At 43.9% G+C, this 20,266-nt stretch overlaps 1 protein-coding gene across 1 annotated transcript in view; it reads left to right on the forward strand.

Annotated features, from left to right (window-relative positions):
* Nucleotides 1-19,531, forward strand: part of DRC11 (dynein regulatory complex subunit 11) — a 170,206-nt gene extending 150,675 nt beyond the window's left edge. Inside the window, exons 17-19 of the mRNA XM_019923654.3 lie at nt 503-680; nt 7,997-8,235; nt 15,949-19,531. Coding sequence (XP_019779213.2) covers nt 503-680; nt 7,997-8,235; nt 15,949-16,077 — 546 coding nt within the window. The 3' untranslated portion in view covers nt 16,078-19,531. The remainder of the gene's footprint in view (nt 1-502; nt 681-7,996; nt 8,236-15,948) is intronic.
* Nucleotides 19,532-20,266: the final 735 nt, after the last annotated feature.

The following is a 20,266-nucleotide window of genomic DNA, read 5'->3' on the forward strand; positions in this document are numbered from 1 at the left end:
AGGTTCAAACTACACCCAAACTGCTTCAGAGAGAAGTTTCACACTCTTATGTAACCAGCTGTTTTCAGATCTGAGATCCAAGACCTTGGTCCTCGTTGTCACAGCCGTCAGCAAAGGAAATCTTGAGTTCACCTTCAAAACAGCTCAGAGGAACACACTGGAAACCAATTCTCAATCCCAGCCAGTTTCCTTCCGCTTGGAAATCCGCCCTGTTTCCCATTCTTAGGGCTAAGATGCTGGTACGTTCGGTCAGGTGCTTCCTTCCTTCCCCCTTTCCAAATCGGAACACCAGATTTAAGGAAAGGAAGAGCCAGCAGTTCAGACCAAGCAAACCAGGAACCACGTCCCGAGACCCGACGCAGAACAAACTCTAAGAAAGTGTGTTTGGGCATCACTTTTTAACAAATGTATGCCACAGTGCATCCAACGCTATATTTTCTTTTGTTCTTGATTCCTTTTTTCTATGTGTGGGCTTACTTTTTCCCCTCTCTCTTCCTCCCAGATGGAACCTAAGCGCCTGAAAAAACAGCTTCCCAAAATCCTGAAGCTCCTGAAACCAGATGACAGGATTCTGATTGTGGGGACAACACAGCGACCTTTTGACGCTGAACTTCAACCTCTTTGCAAAGTTTATCAAAAAATTATTTTGGTTCCCAGACCAGACTATGCTTCCAGACATGGCAAGTACCCCTCACCCCTTCCAGTATGCAGTAACCGAAGCTGGGCCGTCCGGTGTGGGCTTGCAGGCACGTGGGCTTGAGCCAGGAGGGTGGCCTTCGTCACCCAGTGACCATCAGAAGGTGATGTAAGTCCCAGTGCCCCAGGACAGTCAGCGAACTCCAAGCCATAAACATAAACTCCAGGTCCCAAGAGCAACAGATCTCTGTTCTGTTGTTAATGTAATTCTTTTTACCCGAGACAAAAGGAAACAGGACAGGGATTATTATTTTGAGCCCTGAAGGAGACAAAAGCCCCTATGGGTAAGAATTTTCCTTTCGACAGGTGGATTAGGGTCACTCAGCTCGTCCCCGCGGCGGTGATGTCTTTCCCGTGCAAAAGCATTTCTTTTCACCTGGTCGATTTTTTCTTTCCAGGCTCAAAATACCAGTCCAAGGGAATGTTGATTTACTTAAACACTGAATACAAGAGCTTACTTTTTTTCCATTTTTTTCCCTTGGACAGACAGATTCAAAATCACTTCTTTTGAAACCTATTTTTAAATGGGAACAATACAAAAAAGTGACCCTGGGAGGCAGTGCAGTGAAATTGGGAAGAGCCGTGGCACGTGGGTTCTGACGAGCCCTGGTTCTGATCCTGGCTGTCCCGCCGAATAGCTGATGACCTTGAGAAGTAGGCTGACATTCTGAGCCTCCATTTTCTCAGCTCTAAAGTAGGAGAACTGTTCAGTTCCCAGGGCTGTGGTGACCCTTATATGAGATGGCTAGAATGCCCAGCACCATCTCAGCTCCCGGAGAGGACGGGTGGAGGGGGAGAAGGCGGTGATGGGGGCGTGGAGGAGGAATATTTAAATGGAAGGTCAGTAAATGGCCCAGGGAGCCGGCAGTGGTGCCGGTGGTGGTTTCCATTATCGATTGCTGTGTGACAGACCTCCCCAGTGGCTTGAAACCATAAAGTACGCCTCTCATGATTCTGAAGGGCCACTGGGCTCAGTGGGGGCGTTCTCCCCAAGGTGTTTCATGATGGAGCAGTAAATGGCGGCTGGGACTCCAGCCATCTGAAGACTGGACAGGACTGGACATCCAAGACCATTCCCTCCATGACTGTGCTGTTGCTGGCTGTCAGCTGGGAGCTCAGCTGGGGCTGGTGACCAGACCTCCTCTACCCGGCCCCTCCCCGTGGCCTTCCACGGCGCGGCAGCTAGGTCCCCAGGGGGAACATCCTAAGGGCAAACATTTCAAGAGGTTCAGGCAGAAGCTGGAAGGATCCTTGTGACCCAGCTGCAGAAGTCACACAGAGTCACTTTCACCACATTCTACTGGTCAAGAGAAAGTCACAGGCCAGCCCAAGTTCAAGGACAGTGGACTACACAGCATGTGAATACCAAAGGTGCGACTCATTGAGGGGCCGTCCCGGCCGCCCATGGTAGTGGTGGTGGTGGTAGATTTGGTTTAGAGATGATGATGGTGCTGTTGGAAATGGCGGTGATGGTGACCACAGCCTGGAAGTGGTGGAGATGCTGGTGGTCATGACCGCAGCCTGGAAGTGATGGAGATGCTGGTGGTCATGACCGCAGCCTGGAAGTGATGGAGATGCTGGTGGTCATGACCACAGCCTGGGGGTGATGGAGATGATGGTGATTGTGACCGCAGCCTGGTGGTGATGGAGAAGCTGGTGGTCATGGTGGCAGTCATGGTAGAGGAGATGGCGGTAGCGATGACCTGGTAGCCATGGTGCATTGCTGATAATAATAAAAACTATTAGGTCAGACTTGGTTTCTATTCATCCTTCATTAGTCACAATAGCACCACCAAAACAGAGAGGATATATGTCCTTTCTGGTTGATCTTAAGTTCCTGGTCAGTGTGATTTGCTAGAAGAACAACCCTTTACTCCCCATACATTATAAACTCTTAGCTTATTAGCCACTCCGTTTGCAATATGCATTCGTTTCTGTCTTGATAAAGTGTGATCATAATCACAATGTTATACGCAAAGCACAGGAAGACTTTGGGCGCAGTTATTTCTCCACCCATCTAGGGACTTCTCCATCTTCTGGGGCCTGCAAGCCCTCCACTGGATCCTTTGCAACCAGCCAGCATCAAAGGAAAAGAAAGAAAGATAGTATAAATGATCTCTCAGGAGATTTAGGGACCAGACTGAGGAGGGGCCAACAGTTCTTCTAGCCACATTGGCCAGAATGCCTCACGAGGCCCCACCAGGGTTCAAGGGGGCAGGGATGTGTAGTTTAGCCAAGGAAGGAGTCGACACAGAGATGGGTGTGCACCAGCGTTCTCTGCCCACTACAGAGGATTCCACGCTCCTGGCTTCATCAGAGCTTTCCCACTCCCGTGCCCCTTGGTTAGATTCTCTGTGTCTCTCTGTCTCTCTCTGTCTCTCTCTCTCTCTCTGTATTGTATATATATTTTAAGCTATCTTAATGGAATAAGGTAGAGTATTATTAATTTTCAGGGCCTAGAACATTATTCTTGACTTTGAACAGTTTCGATTGTCTGACAAAACCATAGGCCCTTTCGAAATGAAGCTATTGATGTATAACAAGGACAGGTGTGTTCTTTTGATAAAGTGCCAGGCCTCTCTAGGGACTCAGATCACAAGACAGATTCCAGCTTGAATCCCCTCACGGCAGCATCGTGGGAGAGGAAGGAGGAAGCATCCCTTCACCGGTGGGCGGATGATAAACCTGCAGCAGTGGTCATCTTGGGCCCAGGGCTCTGTCCACTCAACCACATGTGTCTCACATATTTCTTTCTCGGTGGGTGATTTGTTCAGGCTGCCATTCTCACCAACATCATAAATGCTGCCCAGCGTTTCCTCCAGTGACCTTGAAGTTACCATAGCCACAGTGGCTGGGACATCTATCTTAAAGAAAGACTATTCCTGTCTTTGCAATGATCAAAAACAGTCTCTTGGGCTTCCCTGGTGGCACAGTGGTTGAGAGTCCGCCTGCCGATGCAGGGGACGCGGGTTCGTGCCCCGGTCCGGGAAGATCCCACATGCCGCGGAGCGGCTGGGCCCGTGAGCCATGGCCGCTGAGCCTGCGCATCCAGAGCCTGTGCTCCGCAACGGGAGAGACCACAACAGTGAGAGGCCCGCGTACAAAAAAAAAAAAAAACGGTCTCTTGCATCCTGTAAAGCCTGGGCTGCAGATCCATAACTTGGGCCCTTGCTTGTCCACCTGTCTGCTGGCAGCCGAGGACCAAAGGTGCATGGGACACTCGACCCAACTTCTCAGATTCTCCAGGCGGTGTGGGGGAGTGACAGGGCTGAGAAGAGAAGGGCAGATCAGCCAGAGGAAACGCGGTCCTTAAGGTTTACCAAATATAATTCAATAGCTACCTGCTTTCCCCAAATCAAGCGGTTTCCTTCAAAATGTCTCTGCAAAGAAAATCCACCCCCAGGTTGATTAATGCCATGTCTAGTCCCCAGAAATCCCTCTGGGCTTCCTTCTCGCCACGTTCCTCATGCCTCCTCCTGTCTCTCTTCCCTGGGGTCTGCTCCGCTAATAACCCGATTCATCACAGGCCCCCCACCTTAGACCCTGTGTCTGCTCGGAGGGGTCCAGCCCATGTCTTTCTTTTTTTTTTTTTTTAACATCTTTATTGGGGTATAACTGCTTTACAATGCTGTGTTAGTTTCTGCTTTATAACAAAGTGAATCAGCTATACGTACACATACATTCCCATATCTCCTCCCTGTTGCGTCTTCCACCCTCCCTATCCCACCCCTCTAGGTGGACACAAAGCACCGAGCTGATCTCCCTGTGCTATGCGGCTGCTTCCCACTAGCTATCTATTTTACATTTGGTAGTGTATTTATGTCCATGCCACTCTCTCACTTCGCCCCAGCTTACCCTTCCCCCTCCCTGTGTCCTCAAGTCCATCCTCTACGTCTGCATCTTTATTCCTGTCCAGCCCCTAGGTTCATTAGAACCTTTTTTTTTTTTAGATTACATATATATGCGTTAGCATACGGTATTTGTTTTTCTCTTTCTGACTTACTTCACTCTGTATGACAGACTCTAGGTCCATCCACCTCACTACAAATAACTCAATTTCGTTTCTTTTTCTGGAATCCTAGACTGCGGAGGCCAGAAGCTCATCCCAATCACATTATTCACCCTCTTGTGCTTTTGCAAAATCCCAAATAAAAATGAATTTTAAGAGACTGTGTCGTCTCAAGCACTAGCCAGGATAGAATCAATTGGGAATGAATCAACTGGGAATGCCAAGAGCAGAGAAGGGGCCCCGAAGACCAGATTCCTTTCAGCCTAAAGAAGGGGAAGGGGATGGAGATTAGTCTGAAGAACTGAAGAGCCCTCTACATCCGAGAAAGGAAGGTAAAACACGGCAGCAGGTCCAGAGAGCCCCTCAGCTGCCTTGAACCGTTTTGTAGCCCCGGCCTCTGGTCCTCACGGCCACGCCCGTTGCCAGTCCCCAAGCCTGTTGTGCTTTTGTGCCCACCACCACCCCTCCCCCGCTGGACCAAAGGCTTGGCAGCCTGCTCGTGCCTCCAGTACAGGCTGTGGGGCTGCCACTGCAATGAACCACCAGGCTAGAGCTCCCTCCACGCCTGAATCCCCTCTTTGCCCCAGAGCAGCTATTTAAGGGCCAAGAACCCATGATCCGGTGGCTTTGTACAAGCAGTAGAAGCTGTTCTTTTAAAGGCTAGTAAGTCTAGTTCATCAGACATGAGAAGGGAGTCAAGCCTGATTCTCTCTCCCCTTCTCTGGATCTGGAGATGGCTGGGGGCAAGTGGGCAAGTCCCACCGCAGCTGTGACTGCACCACCATTAAAAAATGATGAGCTTGGGGAAGTCATCAATGTTTTAGGTATTTTGATGAAGCTTGACCAAGACTTTACACGAATGTCATACACGTTCATTGTCAATAGGGTGTTTACATGCCCACGCTAGACCAGAGTAATTGTCGTTTTTTGCATCACTATTTTTTTATTGGAGTATCGTTGATCTACAATATCGTGTTAGTTTCAGGTATACAGCACAGTGATTCAGCTGTACGTATATATGTATATTCTTTTCCAGATTCTTTTCCCTTATATGTTTTTACAAAATACTGAGTAGAGGTCCCTGTGCTATACAGTAAGTCCTTGTCGGCTATCTGCTTTATATATAGTCGTGTGTATCTGTTAGGCCCGACGTCTGCATCACTATTACTGAATCTTTACTCGCAGAGATTTTTGTGTTAAAATACAGGGAGGCTGTGACTTTCATAGCTTAACAGGGAGGCACGGGAGAGCTGATCTTTGTCACTGGGAAGCCCTTGGCCCCCACTGTTTGTCCCGTCCATGCTGCAGGTAGGAATTTCACCCACGGGTGCCCACGTCTGAAGCTGCTCTGGGTTCCCAGCCTGGGGTATCTACCAGGTCCCCAGGTTTAGGGGTTCTCACCAGTGACTGTCCCATAAAACGTGTTCCCTTCTCAGGACCCAGAGTCACCACTCAGACCTGTTTGCACGGCTTCTAGATGTTATGAATGAGGACAGGAGACAGACGAGATCCCAAGGGATGGTGTCATCTGGTTGTTGTTGTTGCTGTGTGTTTTTACCACGGGCTGTGTCTCCTGATGTCTAACTCTACAGCAGTTGTATTTAGATAAGGGTAATCCTCCCCTGTTCCAATCTGTCTTTTACACAGATATGCTTAGAAATACGCTGTAGTTTATTTTGTGTTAGCTTTTATAATTGATGTTTGACTGAGCATTAGGAAACTTTGGTACCAAGTGGAATGACTTGATAGTAATAAAATTACAGAAATAAGAGTAATAAAGCTACAGAAGAGAAAGTGTCCACCATATGCCAGAAGAGTTTCTTCCAAGTGATTTGTACACATTCTTGTCCTTATTTCTCATAGCAGCTTGAGAAGGAAATCTTTCTACTCCCACTTTTACCTTAGATGGGTTCAGGTTCAAATAAACCCACCAAGGAAGTAGCAGTGTAGACGCAGGAGGAAGATGTTGCTTTAGGCAAATTTGGGGGCCCCCGTGGCCCTTGCTGGTCTCACTGCAGCTCTCATCCCTTGATGGCTAACCTTCCACCGTTGGAAGACACCACAGGCCCCATGATAACATGCACCCCTTCCCAGCAACTCAGCTCACCTTGGGGCCAAGGATCTCCTGCCAAGGAGGACAGTGGAGGCACATTGTTGGAATAACTCGTGGCCCCAAAAGCCAGACTCTGATGTGGGTCCTAGTTACGTTCCAAGTCATTCTATCCCTTGACAGTCATTGGACCTTTTCATCTCATCAGGTACTTTTGGATCAATGTAGTTGGATGCTGCAGTCACGTCACACACCTGACAGTGCTCAGATCATGCAGTAAATCTTCAGTTGTTTAAACACTGTTTCAAATATTCCTCAAAGAAGGTCAAAATGCTCTAGAGACATCTGGCCAGATCTTCTCAGTACCGCGGCTGGTTCTGATACGGAAGGCCTTACCCTGTCTGCATCCTTCCTCACTGTCTGGATGGATAGAACTAAACACACCACAGCAAGTCTCATTTATTTCCCTGGAGCCTCTCTTGACAGAATAGACATAGTTCTCAAAGTGTAATCTCGTCTCAAATGTTGTATGGAAGACCATCCTATCTCTAAGGTTACGTAAACATCAGGGATAATTTCATAATTCATCTTCACAGCATCCCTGTGTTCTAAGTGAAATCTCCCGGTCACCCCAGGTCCCACTGACCCACACAGCAACAGGACACCCATCTGGTAGATCTGTTAATCTGTGCTGTTTTTCCATTGTTGGGGGCAGAGAATAAAGGGTCCAGTTGCTCTGTCTAATAGGACGTGTGGGACAGTGTCTTACACCCAATGGGAACCGAGCCCAGCCATGGCTGATAGAAATTGGACTCTGCGTTCCAATTCCACGCATAAAAATCATGTAAGAAATGAACTTTATAGCTCAAAGAAGTCCGACTCCTACTTAGCCAAATGCCATAGACACCCACGTAAATTTCCAATGTTGGAAGATTTTGAACATCTTTGAAGGTACCACCCTAAAACTATACTGACCCTAGTTTAATTTTTCCTTGTCAATTCAAGGGGCTCGTAGTCTGCAGACCTCAGGGCCATCCACGTGCATCCCTTATGCTTGAAAATCCCTCGGGGCAGAGCATTTGGTCAGGTGGCTTCCTGCTCATTTGAATTACAAATCGGAGCAGACCTCCTGTGCTCTCCTTTCTTGGTGAGCCACCGCTTTGTCCTGGGAACTGGGTCAATGCTGCTTTCTCTGTGGTGACTCCTGTTCTCTGTCTTTTCCATCACTTTGGATACAACAGTTTTGTGGAAAGAAATCATTCAGCGCCACGGCGGAGTCATCACCGGTGCCCTGAGTGTCAGTTGCTTGGCAAAGATCACCGACGGCTTCACCCAGGGCCACATCGTCCAGGTGGTGAAGGAGGTGCTCACGGAGCGCAGAATCCGGCAGCAATCTCACAAGCCGCTCACCGCCCTCGAGTTCATCCCGCCTCTCACCAGCATGAGTCCCGTCTACCAAGAGGAAGAAGAGAGCTTTAAGGTAAACGCAACGCCTACCTGGCCAGGTCCTAGCAGCAAACACTTGTCACGTCACCTCCTCCCTCCAGTCCCCTGGGATTCATGCATTTGGACTCTACCATACCCAGTAAAATTTAGAAACTCGAAATTTGGGGGCCACAGTATTTTTCTGGCCTTAGCAGTAAAGCACGTCTTCCAAATTTTAGGAAAATTGTGATCCATGACCTTATAAATGAACAGCCAAATTGCAGAACTGAGTAGCAGCTTCAAAACCATTGGATTTGCACACACACACACACACACACACACACACCCCTCTCTTGGTTCTCACTGGGTTTTACTTCATAATTCACGTAATGGAACAAGTTTTGCATGGAAAAAACCAGTCCCTAAACAGTGTACTTCCAGCCAATGCTGCTTTTGCTCCATATTTGCCCTGGTACACGTCATCTTCTAGTACACTTGCGATAGGAAATCACAAGAAAATTCGCCAACATTTAGTTTTCGTATTTTTTTTTTTTTTTTTTTTTTTTTTGCAGTACACGGGCCTCTCACTGTTGTGGCCTCTCCCGTTGCGGAGCACAGGCTCCGGATGTGCAGGCTCAGCGGCCACGGCTCACGGGCCCAGCCGCTCCGCGGCATGTGGGATCCTCCCGGACCGGGGCACGAACCCGCATCCCCTGCATCGGCAGGTGGACTCCCAACCACTGCGCCACCAGGGAAGCCCTAATTTTTGCATTTTTGAACACACTCTGATATGTTCACGGAACTTTTTAGATCTGGAGGAAGCTTTGAGAATTAACTCTTCATATCCCTCGATATGGAAGGAAAAGAACTAGCCAAGAGTGATGTGCCTTTTCCAGGTACAATGAGTTTTACAGCCTTCGTCCCCAAGGCCCAGGCCAGCAGGCAACCCCTCCAAATCCTGTGAATAAGAATGAGTACAGTTGTGTTCTCTTTCTGAACCTAAAGGTAGTTTTCTTGGCCAACTGGGAAAAAAAGGGAGGAGAACTGTATCCATGCAATTATATCCACCACCATCTTAGCCATGCAGTCACCAGAGAGAGAGTTGTAATTCCCATTCAAGCCTCTTGTCTCTGAAAGCCTGCTTGGGATTAGGAAAATTCCCTCTATGAAGTGTCACTTTTCCACCAACTCTAGAAACTGTTTCCCCTCTGCTTTGCTGCTGATGCTTCAGTGAAGGTTGAAAATAGTCTCAATACTGATCCCCAAAATAATGATCTGCACAAGGGTTGCACAAGTAGTTGATCTTGATCTTGATCTGCACAAGTAGTTTCATTAGGTCCCATTTGTTTATTTTTGTTTTTATTTCTGTTTCTCTAGGAGGGGGGTCAGAAAGGATCTTGCTGTGATTTATGTCATAGAGTGCTCTGCCACTGTTTTCCTCTGAGGGTTTTATAGTGTCTGGCCTTACATTTAGGTTTTTCATCCACTTTGAGTTTATTCTTGTGTATGGTGTTAGGGAGTGTTCTAATTTCATTCTTTTACATGTAGCTGTCTGTTTTTCCCAGAACCATTTATTGAAGGGGTGTCTTTTCTCTATTGTATATTCTTGCCTCTTGCCTCCTTTATCAAAAATAAGGTGACCATACGTGCATGGGTTTATGTCTGGGCTTTCTATCCTGTTCCATTGATCTATATTTCTGTTTTTGTGCCAGTACGATACTGTCTTGATTACTGTAGCTTTGTAGTATAGTCTGAAGTCAGGGAGCCTGATTCCTCCAGCTCCGTTTTTCTTTTTCAAGATTGCTTTTGCTATTCAGGGTCTTTTGTGTTTGCTTACAAATTGTGAAATTTTTTGTTCTAGTTCTGTGAAAACTGCCATTGGTATTTTGATAGGGATTGCACTGAATCTGTAGATTGCTTTGGGTAGTAGAGTCATTTTCACAATGTTGATTCTTCTAATCCAAGAACATGTTTTATTTCTCCATGTGTTTGTATCAGCTTTAATTTCTTTCATCGTGTCTTATAGTTTTCTGCATACAGGTCTTTTGTCTCCTTAGATTTATTTATTCTAGGTAGATTTATTCCTAGGTATTTTATTCTTTATCTTGCAGGGGTAAATGGGAGTGTTTTCTTAATTTCTCTCTCAGATTTTTCATCATTAGTGTATAGGAATGCAAGAGATTTCTGTGGATTAATTTTATATCCTGCTACTCTAACAAATTCATTGATTAGCTCTAGTAGTTTTCTGGTAGCATCTTTAGGATTCTCTATGTGTAGTATCATGTCATCTGCAAACAGTGACAGCTTTACTTCTTCTTTTCTGATTTGGATTCCTTTTATTTATTTTTCTTCTCTGATTGCTGTGGCTATAAACTTCCAAAACTATGTTGAATAAGAGAGGTGAGAGTGGGCAACCTTGTCTTGTTCCTGATCTTCGAGGAAATGGTTTCAATTTTTCACGATTGACAATGATGTTGGCTGTGGATTTGTCATATATGGCCTTTATTATGTTGAGGTAGGTTCCCTCTAGGCCTACTTTCTGGAGGGTTTTTATTATAAATGGGTGTTGAATTTTGTCAAAAGCTTTTTCTGCATCTATTGAGATGATCATATGGTTTTTCTCCTTCAGTCTCTTAATATAGTTTATCACATTGATTGATTTGCATATATTGAAGAATCCTTGCATTTCTGGGATAAACCCCACTTGATCATGGTGTGTGATCCTTTTAATGTGCTGTTGGATTCTGTTTGCTAGTATGAGGATTTTTGCATCTGTGTTCATCAGTGATATTGGCCTGTAGTTTTCTTTCTTTGTGACATCTTTGTCTGGTTTTGGTGTCAGGGAGATAGTGGCCTCATAGAATGAGTTGGGGAGTGTTCCTCCCCCTGCTATATTTTGGAAGAGTTTGAGAAGGATAGGTGTTAGCTCTTCTCTAAGTGTTTGATAGAATTCGCCTGTGAAGCCATCTGGTCCTGGGCTTTTGTTTGTTGGAAGATTTTTAATCACAGTCTCAATTTCAGTGCTTGTGATTGGTCTGTTTATATTTTTTATTTCTTTCTGGTTCAGTCTTGGAAGGTTGTGCTTTTCTAAGAATTTGTCCATTTCTTCCAGGTTGTCCATTTTATTGGCATAGAATTGCTTGTAGTAATCTCTCATGATCCTTTGTATTTCTGCAGTGTCAGTTGTTGCTTCTCCTTTTTCATTTCTAATTCTACTAATTTGAGTCTTCTCCCTTTTTTTCTTGATGAGTCTGGCTAATGGTTTATCAATTTTGTTTATCTTCTCAAAGAACCAGCTTTTAGCTTTATTGATCTTTGCTATTGTTTCCTTCATTTCTTTTTCATTTATTTCTGATCTGATCTTTATGATTTCTTTCCTTCTGCTAACTGTGTGGGTTTTTTGTTCTTCTTTCTCTAATTACTTTAGGGGTAAGGTTCGGATGTTTATTTGAGATGTTTTCTGTTTCTTGAGGTAGGATTGTATTGCTATAAACTTCCCTCTTAGAACTGCTTTTGCTGCATCCCATAGGTTTTGGGTCATCGTGTCTCCATTGTCATTTGTTTCTAGGTATTTTTTGATTTACTCTTTGGTTTCTTCAGTGATCTCTTGCTTATTTAGTAGTGTATTGTTTAGCCTCCATGTGTTTGTATTTTTTACAGATTTTTTCCTGTAATTGATGTCTAGCCTCATAGCATTGTGGTCGGAAAAGATACTTGATACGATTTCAATTTTCTTAAATTTACCAAGGCTTGATTTGTGACCCAAGATATGATCTGTCCTGGAGAATATTCCATGAGCACTTGAGAAGAAAGTGTATCCTGTTGTTTTTGGATGGAATGTCCTATAAATATCAATTAAGTCCATCTTGTTTAATGTATCATTTAAAGCTTGTGTTTCCTTATTTATTTTCATTTTGGATGATCTTTCAATTGGTCAAAGTGGGGTGTTAAAGTCCCCTACTATGATTGTGTTACTGTTGATTTCTTCTTTTATGTCCCCTTTTATAAAAGGGGAAATAACTGTCTACCTAAAATTTGTATCCAGCTAAACTAACATCCAAGAGATCGGAAAAAATAAAGATACTTTAAGACACACAAAGATTGAGATCGTGTCCTACTCACTTAGCATTTGCCTTATGTATTGAGGTGCTCCTATGTTGGGTGCATAAATATTTACAATTGTTATATCTTCTTCTTGATAGATCCCTTGACCATTATGTAGTGTCCTTCTTTGTCTCTTGTAATAGTCTTTATTTGAAAGTCTATTTTGTCTGATATGAGAATTGTCACTCCAGCTTTCTTTTGATTTCCATTTGCATGGAGTATCATTTTCCATCCCCTCACTTTCAGTCTGTATGTGTCCCTAGGTCTGAAGTGGGTCTCTTGTAGACAGCATATGTATGGGTCTTGTTTTTGTATCCATTCAGCCAGTCTATGTCTTTTGGTTGGAGCATTTAATCCATTTACATTTAAGGTAGTTATCTATATGTATATTCCTATTACCATTTTCTTAATTGTTTTGGGTTTGTTATTGTAGGTCTTCTTCTCTTGTGTTTCCTGCCAAGAGAAGTTCCTTTAGCATTTGTTGTACAGCTGAATTTGGTGGTGCTGAATTCTCTTAGCTTTTGCTTGTCTGTAAAGGTTTTTATTTCTCCATCGAATCTGAATGAGATCCTTGCTGGGTAGAGTAATCTTGGTTGTAGGATTTTCCCCTTCATCACTTTAAATATGTCATGCCACTCCCTTCTGGCTTGCAGAGTTTCTGCTGACCCCACATCCATTTCTGCTTCCTGTCATATCTCCAGGACTTGGCACAGCGCCTGGTCCCACCTAGGTGTTCAGTTAACTTCTTTAGCGGCAAATGGGTTGAGCAGATGGATAGAAGGAATGAAACTGTCACTCTGCTGAGTAATGTGATTCCATGGCTGTAGTTGCTGGTAATCAGGTCTATCATTTTCACCCTGAGAAATTTCACCCAGCTGCGCTTCTGACAACATGTCAGACTAGGGTCTTGCAGATTCTCCAACACATGTACCTGCACAATGGACATGATGGAGAAGATATTGAATGATAATGATGTAATAGTTTTAATAGTGTTAGCTAATACTTATGACTACTTATGTGCCAGGCACCCTATTAACTCAGTTAGACCACACCATTTACCCTATTTTGCAGATGGGGAAACTGAGTTATAATGAGGTGTAGTAGGCAGAATATTGGCTCCCCAAAGAGGTCTACATCTGGGTCCCTGGAACCTGGGCCTATGTTAGGTTACATGGCAAAGGGGAATTAAGGTTTCAGATGGAATAAGTTTGCTAATTAGCTGACCTTAAGACAGATTACCCTGAATTATCCTTATGAGTCCAGTGTAATCATAAAAGTTAGAAGAGGGCACAAGAAGAGAAACCAGAGAAATGGCAGTGTGAGGAATCATTGAGACTCCAGGTAGCACAACACTGCTAGCTCAAAGCTAGAGATGGGGCCACAAGCCAGGATAGCCGGTGGCCTCTGGAAACTACAAAAGACAAGGGGACAGATTCTCCCCTGGAACTCCAGAAAGGAACACAGCCTGCAGACACCTTGATTTTAGCCCCATGAGACCCATTTTGGACTTCTGATCTACAGAACTATGAGATAATAAGTGTTTTTTTAAGCCATGTGGTAATTTGCTGCAGCAGCCAAAACAAAACAAACAAACAAACAAAAACCACAAGAGGCAAAATGACTTGTTCCAGGTCACACAGCTTAAAAGGAGTAGAGCTAAAATTCAAATCTCACTCCAAAGCCAATTTTATTGACCATATTCCATACTGTGCCTCAGTAAATTAGGAGTCCATCACCTTAAGTACTTGGCCACCTCACCTTACGTTGAAAGGTGAGTCAATGCTCAAAGAAGAATGAGAAAATCCCCAAGTGCCAGAAACAAAGATAAATCTCAAACACAGGGACAAACAGATGCCTGGCAGGTAGCATAGAGAGAAATAAATGATAGAAAACAAAGATTAGGAGTTGTAGCAGATAAAATGACAAATCTGCTGCTTCTGTGACTGGATCTTTGATATCCCAATATCACCAAGGAGAATTAGCTTCTATACACCCTATAAGTCCTGGTTCTAGATGTGGGTTTAGAGAACCACGTGGAAGCAAGTGCAGTACTGCTAGGGAGGTAGGTATAATGAGAGAGAGAGAGAGAGAGAGACCAAAACAAATCTGAAAATCAAAATTCCAAAACATTTTAGGAAATCTAGTGTTACATACAATCTTCAAACAAAAATGATTAAAAGACAATAGTTTAAACAAAAACATTTAGATTAATATGATTAAGATGTTCAAGAAAATAAATGAAGGCATAACTTCCATTAGAGATACACACAAAGTTTTGAAACAAAGACAGGCAGAAATGGAATAAAAACAGATAATTATGAAAAAAATCACAAAAAGAAAGCTTTGAAATGAAAAATAAGGTAACTAACATAAAAAGCCAAAAAATAAAAGAGGTGTGAACTCTTTTCACAACTCTTTCACAGCTCCCCCCAGAAGGCAACATAGAAAAATAAAAACATAAAACCTATAAACTGCAAGTAAGAACCTTTGAAGACACTGACACCCAACTAATGGCAGTTCTAGCAGAAGAGAAGAAATGTCAGAGCAACAATTATTTGAAGAAATACTTGCTGAGAATTTTCCTTAATTAAAGACCTGACTTCTTAGATTAAAAACAAACTCCACATGACCAGCAGAACACATGAAACAAATCTACACCTACATGCATTATTGTGAACCTAAGAACAAGGTAACAGGCCAGTCTTAAGACACCAGATTACCTGCAAAGAAGCAACTGGGAGATCAGACATCTCCTTGGCAAAAATAGACACCAGAAGAAAGTGAGAGTATATCTGCAAAGCGCTGAGGAAAAATAACTGTCTACCTAAAATTTGTATCCAGCTAAACTAACATCCAAGAGATCGGAAAAAATAAAGATACTTTAAGACACACAAAGACTGAGATAGTGTCCTACTCACACACTTCAGACTACAGTTTGGAAATACCAAATAAAATTGAAGATGCTCATGGCCTTCAACCAGGAGTTCTATTTCTGTGTGTATGCCCCAGGGAAGTTTTCTCATTGGTGTATAAGGAGATATAAAAGTTGTGAATTTCAACACGGTTCATAATAACAAAATATTGGAAATGACCTATATGTCCATTAATGGGAGAATTGATAAGTAAGTTGTAGCATAGTCATTTAATGAAATAATATAACCACAGAGCTTGTAAACCAAAGTGTTTCTCAGATTTCAAATAAATGTGAAAGTTGAGAAAAATGTCATCACAGGGCCAGCTGCAATCATTAAGTGCTTTGGGGTGCTCCAGTATTTCTGCCATGTTTTTGACAGTATCCCTCAGTCCAGCTGCTGGTGGCCTTGTCTGAACCATAGGGAGCCATTCACATTACCAAGAAAACCCACACCTTCAGGATAGAGCAAGCTTCCCAGGAAGTCAGGTGACTTAGTTGGGAAGGGTCGTTGGTTAGATCTGGCCAGTGATCCTCCTTAACCGTTAACTCCTTGAGATAGAAGTTTCAAATTGTATAGAAATACAGGTTGGTAAACCCACGTAGAAAGAATTTGTATTGAACATACATTAAATGCCCAACGTTTAATGGCTGCTTGCCCCTTTCCGTTCAGTGAGCTTTTCTTTATTTTTAAGGGCATACTAGTGAATTCACATCATTTTGATATTTTCCTGAACGTCTGTTCGATTTCAGGACTGGTACGCCAAGACCCCTATGAGTAAAAAGCGAGCCTTGGCATTAACAGGAGATAACAAAGAAAACGAAAAGGACAAAGGAAAAGAGAAGGAGAAGAAAGGGATAAAGGAGAAAAAGAAAAAGTAATGCCTCTCTGAGGAGCCAGGGATGGAGGTGGGCCCGACTCTCCAGGGGGGAGATTGACCATTGCCTGTGTGAAGACCCACACTGATGCCCTACGTCCGCCAGCCCTGCCCTCGCTCAGTTAGATCTTCGTAGGCTGACCACCAAGTCAGTTGTGCATAACAAGTGTTTCTAGAGCTTGTAATTATCTCTTAATCTATATTAAAGTTTGTATATAAGCAAAACTCACTCTTCACACACTCCACAATCTATCCCAGTTGGACACTTCATCTCATCGGTACTAGTTGCTAAATTTAAATTTTGATACTTAGAAAATACCCTAATCTGACAACTAGTAAATTCATTCAGTCATTGGTGCTACTAGCTTTTTATTAATAATCTTGCACATATCTTAATAAATTAATTCTTTGCTCTATTCATGTATTCTATATAATGGAATAGAAACTTTTTCTTGGACTGACTCAGTAATTTGGTTGCTGGAGCTAAAAAAGATCTTTTAAATTAATGCTTTCAATCTTCTGACTTTGAAGATGGGGAAACTAAGGCCCAGGGCCACACAGCTAATATTTGGAACATTGGGACTATGTCATTGCCTCTTAGTTCCCGGGTTCCTGCTCTTGGGAAACACTGGAGCAGCGGCAGGCCAATGGCTAGATGAAAACTACGACCCCAAATAGGGTAAAAATAGGAGAAGAGAAACTCTAAATAAAGAAGTAAGAAATTCTAAGAAAGAAAAAGATTAAAGAATAGAAAGGTGAGGGTCAAAAGATAAATTTCAATTTTGTAAGAATCTGAAAGGTTACTTGGCGGCATATTGTAAGTAACCCGCTTCTAAATTGTGGTGAGAACACAATCAAAGGAAGGAGACAAATTGAGCTGCGATAAATTCACTGGAATTTAATTCAAATTAACTACTGCGCAGTTTTTGGTTACACCACAGAAAGTTCTACAATCTCCTGGTCCATAGACCAAGCTAGATCTCCAGGCTTTCCTGGGATTTTCAGCGGGTTAGATCTTTAATGCCCAAAACTACCAGTGGTTCCCAGCTGTCTTCTGGCCACCAGCACATACCCCTCAGCCTGTGTCTGTACAGGACACAAACACAAATTAGGACAGAAAGAGACAGCCCCAGGCTCCCGAGTTCTGCATGTGCTCTGTACACACTGGAAAGCCATCCCTCAGAGTCTGTCTTCTTGAACAAACTCCACCTTCCCGGTGCCCCGCCATAGATTTGCCTTCTCATACCAAAGGAACCCCAATTTCTGCAGACGGTCTGCCTGCCCTCCCCTTACCTACCCCAGACTGTGTCTGGCCAAGGCTCAAAATGGCCTGAGGGGTGGGCGGACTCCCCATCCTAAGCTCAGAGAGCCGTGAAATGTTCGTCTCTCCAGGGTGGCCCACGGAAACCCTTTCTTTCACACGTCATGGGAGCAGACTCTTGGTTTTGACCCAGGATGAGAGCTCCAGGGCTCTAGGGTTTGGTGTTCATTGCAAAATAATAGGATCTGGATTGTAAAGCAATGAGAATCATGACTGTAAAGGAATAAGCGTTATGAAAATGTTAATGGTGGACAAGACCTTTTAACTTGGTCTGACTGTGAAAAACAAGCACACTTTTCAGAATGCATACAAACCTGTGTAGGTAGAGCTTACTCAACAATCACTAATTAATTTATAAAAAATGAGACAGACCCACAAACATAGAAAACAAACGTATGGTTACCAAAGGGGGAGGTGGGAGGATGTTAGGAGTTTGGGATTAACAGATACACACCACTGTAGCTGTAGCACAGGGAACTGACTGTATTCAGTATCTTGTAATAACCCACAATGGAAAAGAATATGAAAAAGAATATATATATATATATATCTGAATCACTTCACTGTTCACCTGAAACTAACACAACATTGTAAATCAAGTATACTTCAATAGAAAATTTAAAAATTTAAATGGCCACATGTGGCTAGAGTGCCTGCCATATTGAACAGTGCAGCTTTGGAGTAATTTTGAGTCTTAAAAATTGGCAAAGATCGTCTACATATCGTCCCTATGGGCTCACTCTCTCATAGCACATTCACACTGAGACGTGATCTCCACTGGCCCCTCTGTTTTCTCCCAAACTGTGACTCCCTGCCCTTTCCAGTGCTAGGTTTTCACTCTGTTCCACGTGACTCCCATCAGCCAGCCCCACCTGGTTACCAAGAACCACTATGTCCTCCCACCCCAGCCGGCTTTGCCCAGCTCACAGGTGCCCCCAACTCTGCACAGAGTGGGCCCCCTTGTAGGTCACTGCAGACTGCACAAGAGCCTGACAAGCTATAGCCCAGCGCTTGGCGGTATTTGTACCATGGCGTCCTGCTCTGTGTGTGTGCCAGGGGATGGGTAGATTCCTGCACGTGTACTCACAAAAATATATTTCACTTTTTTTATACAAGTGGTAACATAGCATATATATTGTTCCACCCCCTTGCTCTTTTCACTTAATTATATACCTTGGGTATTGGTTCATATCAGCACACACAGATTGGCCTCATTTTATATTAGCTACGTAATACCCACTTGGTGGATATAGCATAATTCATCTGACCAGTCCACTCTTGGTCAGACATTTAGATTGTGTCCACCCTTTGCTATCCCATCAGTGCTACAATGAATACCTTTATACATTCTTCTGTGTGGACGTGTACAGGAGAAAGATCTGTAGGATAAATTCCTAAAAAAGAAGTTATGGCAACGGAATGCTATGCAGTCATTAAAAAGGATGAAATAATGCCATTTACAGCAACATGGACTATTAACTACAGATTATCATACTAAGCGGAGTAAGTCAGAAGGACAAATATCACGTTATCACTTACATGTGGAATCTAAAATATGACACAAATGGACTTATCTATGAAACAGAAACAGACTCACAGACATAGAGAACAGACTTGTGGTTGCCAAGGGGGAGGGGGGAGAGGGATGGGGTGGGAGGCTGGGTTAGCAGATGCAAACTATTATATATAGGATGGATAGACAACAAGGTCCTACTGTATAGCACAGGGAACTATACTCAATATCCTGTGATAAATCACTTTGCTGTACAGCAAAAATTAACACAACATTGTAAATCAACTATACTTCAATAAAAACAGAAGTTATTGGGTCAGATTGGCCATGCACTTTTATTTTTTAGTTTTTTTAAGATTTTAATCCTGTTGGGACAAGTCCCTTTATTTATTTTTTTTTAATATTTATTTATTTATTTATTTGGTTGTGCTGGGTCTTAGTTGTGGCAGCCGGGCTCCTTAGTTGCTGCTCATGGGCTCCTGAGTTGTGGCATGTGAACTCTTAGTTGCGGCATGCATATGTGATCTAGTTCCCTGACCAGGGATGGAACCTGAGCCCCCTGCATTGGGAGCACGGAGTCTTATCCACTGTGCCACCAGGGAAGTCCCTAGCTGTGCATTTTTAATTTGGGTCACCCTTGCCAGGACACCAGGCGCTCACCCACCCGTCCTGCAGGAGGATGCTCATGACGTCATCATCCACTGGGCAGCTCATCAGACTACGAGCCTGTCATCAATCCATGTCTAAAATCCAAGGTCCCCCTGGGAAAGCGATGCAGCCATGTGCTACAACTCCCATTCTTATCTGACGCAGAGACAGGAGTCGTGACAGCCCTGATGGGAGGAAAGCAAATAAGAGAGTGTGTGGGGTGGAAGGGCAGAGGGACTGGGGGAAAGAAAGGGAAACAGACCCTTCCTGGGAGTTCTGCTGGGGCCTGAGCTGTTCCAGGGTCATTATGTGACAATTAGCTCCTCTGGAGTGTGTTCTGAAATGAAGGGGACAGTAATTAATGTCATTAACCCTCATTAAGGAGCATCTATGGAATGCAATCTGATTAAAGTGGAATTAAAGCTCTCGGTGGCTCTGCCCTCTGCCTGCCCTGAGGAACCAGCAGGTTCCAGGTCCAGAACCACGGCATTCCTTCGAAGATGTTCTTGAGACCATCCGGGCTTAAACAAACACCTCCATCCAGAACTAGCAAGTTTAAGACCCCTAACGCTGAGGAAGCTACTTTTTTTTTTTTCGTGGTACGTGGGCCTCTCACTGTTGTGGCCTCTCCTGTTGCGGAGCACAGGCTCCGGACGCGCAGGCTCAGTGGCCATGGCTCACGGGCTCAGCCGCTCCGCGGCATGTGGGATC

This window comes from Tursiops truncatus, chromosome 7 (assembly GCF_011762595.2).
Source record: "Tursiops truncatus isolate mTurTru1 chromosome 7, mTurTru1.mat.Y, whole genome shotgun sequence".
Classification (NCBI taxonomy): domain Eukaryota; kingdom Metazoa; phylum Chordata; class Mammalia; order Artiodactyla; family Delphinidae; genus Tursiops; species Tursiops truncatus.